At 31.0% G+C, this 1414-nt stretch overlaps 1 protein-coding gene across 1 annotated transcript; it reads right to left on the reverse strand.

Annotated features, from left to right (window-relative positions):
• Positions 1-361: 361 nt before the first annotated feature.
• LOAG_18620 (hypothetical protein) lies at positions 362-1131 on the reverse strand (the record flags this gene model as incomplete). The annotated part of the gene is made up of 2 exons (XM_020451284.1): positions 874-1131; positions 362-571 (listed from the first exon to the last, which is right to left on the reverse strand). The coding sequence occupies exons 1-2, from the start codon at positions 1042-1044 to the stop codon at positions 362-364; spliced, it is 381 nt and encodes a 126-aa protein (XP_020304947.1). The 5' UTR covers positions 1045-1131.
• Positions 1132-1414: the final 283 nt, after the last annotated feature.

Genomic DNA, 1414 nt, shown 5'->3' on the forward strand with positions numbered 1-1414 from the left:
TACTGGAATCCTTCTCTCTAATTCTTTTGAGAGAGAAATTGGTCGAAGCGGCCATAGTATTGGTAAGTGAACAATTTATGTCAAGAATATTTTTGAGGTAATAGGGCAAAAATGCATAGCCAGTTTTGATTTAACCTTTAACTTATTTGAGTCTCCAACATTTACTTGTTACATTCTCATGTTCCCAATTCACTTTTCCTCTTATAAAACTACAGTCACACAAATATCTGTTCAATGTATTAATCAGATCTGTATGACAACTGTGTATGACTTGGTGACAATTTCCCAAGGAAGATTTAGACTAAAGTAGCATTTACATCAATCAACCAATTAATTAATCTGTTAGTGGATGTATTTGCAACTAGAAAATGGCAAAAATTTCCTTATTAATGTAAAATAAAACTGGAAAGGATAAAGCAGAAAGCATATCGATGGTCATATAAAAGCCGAAAATGATGGCAGATTTTAGTGCATTTCCTTCATTAGCCGTTGAGCAGTAAACCACTTTTTCCGTATCGAATATTTTAAAATTGCTAACAATAAACAGAAAACTTCCAACACCAATGGCTAACTGAAATATTAAAATTAGAAAGTAGTTTTAAAGCATTATCAATATTGAAGGCTACTATCTCATGTTATATATTGAAACATTTTAAAGTTATCATTTGGCCACTCTCAAAGAATCGGTAGTGTCTCTTTATATCATTTCTTCACCCAAATTATTAGACGACTTTATACATTTCATTTACATATAATAGAATCAAAGTTTAGTTTACAAAATACTTCAAATTTTCGATTACCTTAAAATGTTATAAAAATATTAAATTAAATTTGCATTAAAGATTGAAAACAAATTGAAATTCTTCTTCGCACCTGTCCTATGACAAGTATAACAGCGATACTTTTGCCAAATTTCTCATATCTGGATGAAAAATGTGTGGCAACAATTCTCTCGATAACTATTGCAGGTGTCGAAGCCGCATTTAGGAGTAATGTCAAAGTAATCGGTGTTCGCATCATGAAACATTCCCATGGAAGTGACATATATTGACAATGATCAACATATGTCGCCTGATATGCTATTAATACATACGTATGCGCAAATATTCTATAACAAAACAAATTCGTCACAAACACATTAATGTATGCAGAAGATCGATGAGAAGATGTATACAGTTTTTTGAACCATTGTTGTCTTTGCTATCTGTATCAGTATACTGTAGTTTTACCTCACTAGTTTTGTTGTGTTCCATGATATCATTATCATTTTGTTAGCTTTTTTACTTAATTATTTCATTTAATTTCAATGTTAAGCCTTATAGGAGCAAATTAGCATGCAAAAAAACATCTCTTCTGGCCTTTTTAACAAGTTTCATTGCATTGAAACGTTACATTTGCTATTGCAAGTGCTTTA

Source organism: Loa loa (genome assembly GCF_000183805.2).
Source record: "Loa loa unplaced genomic scaffold supercont3.404, whole genome shotgun sequence".
NCBI classification, from domain to species: Eukaryota; Metazoa; Nematoda; class Chromadorea; order Rhabditida; family Onchocercidae; genus Loa; species Loa loa.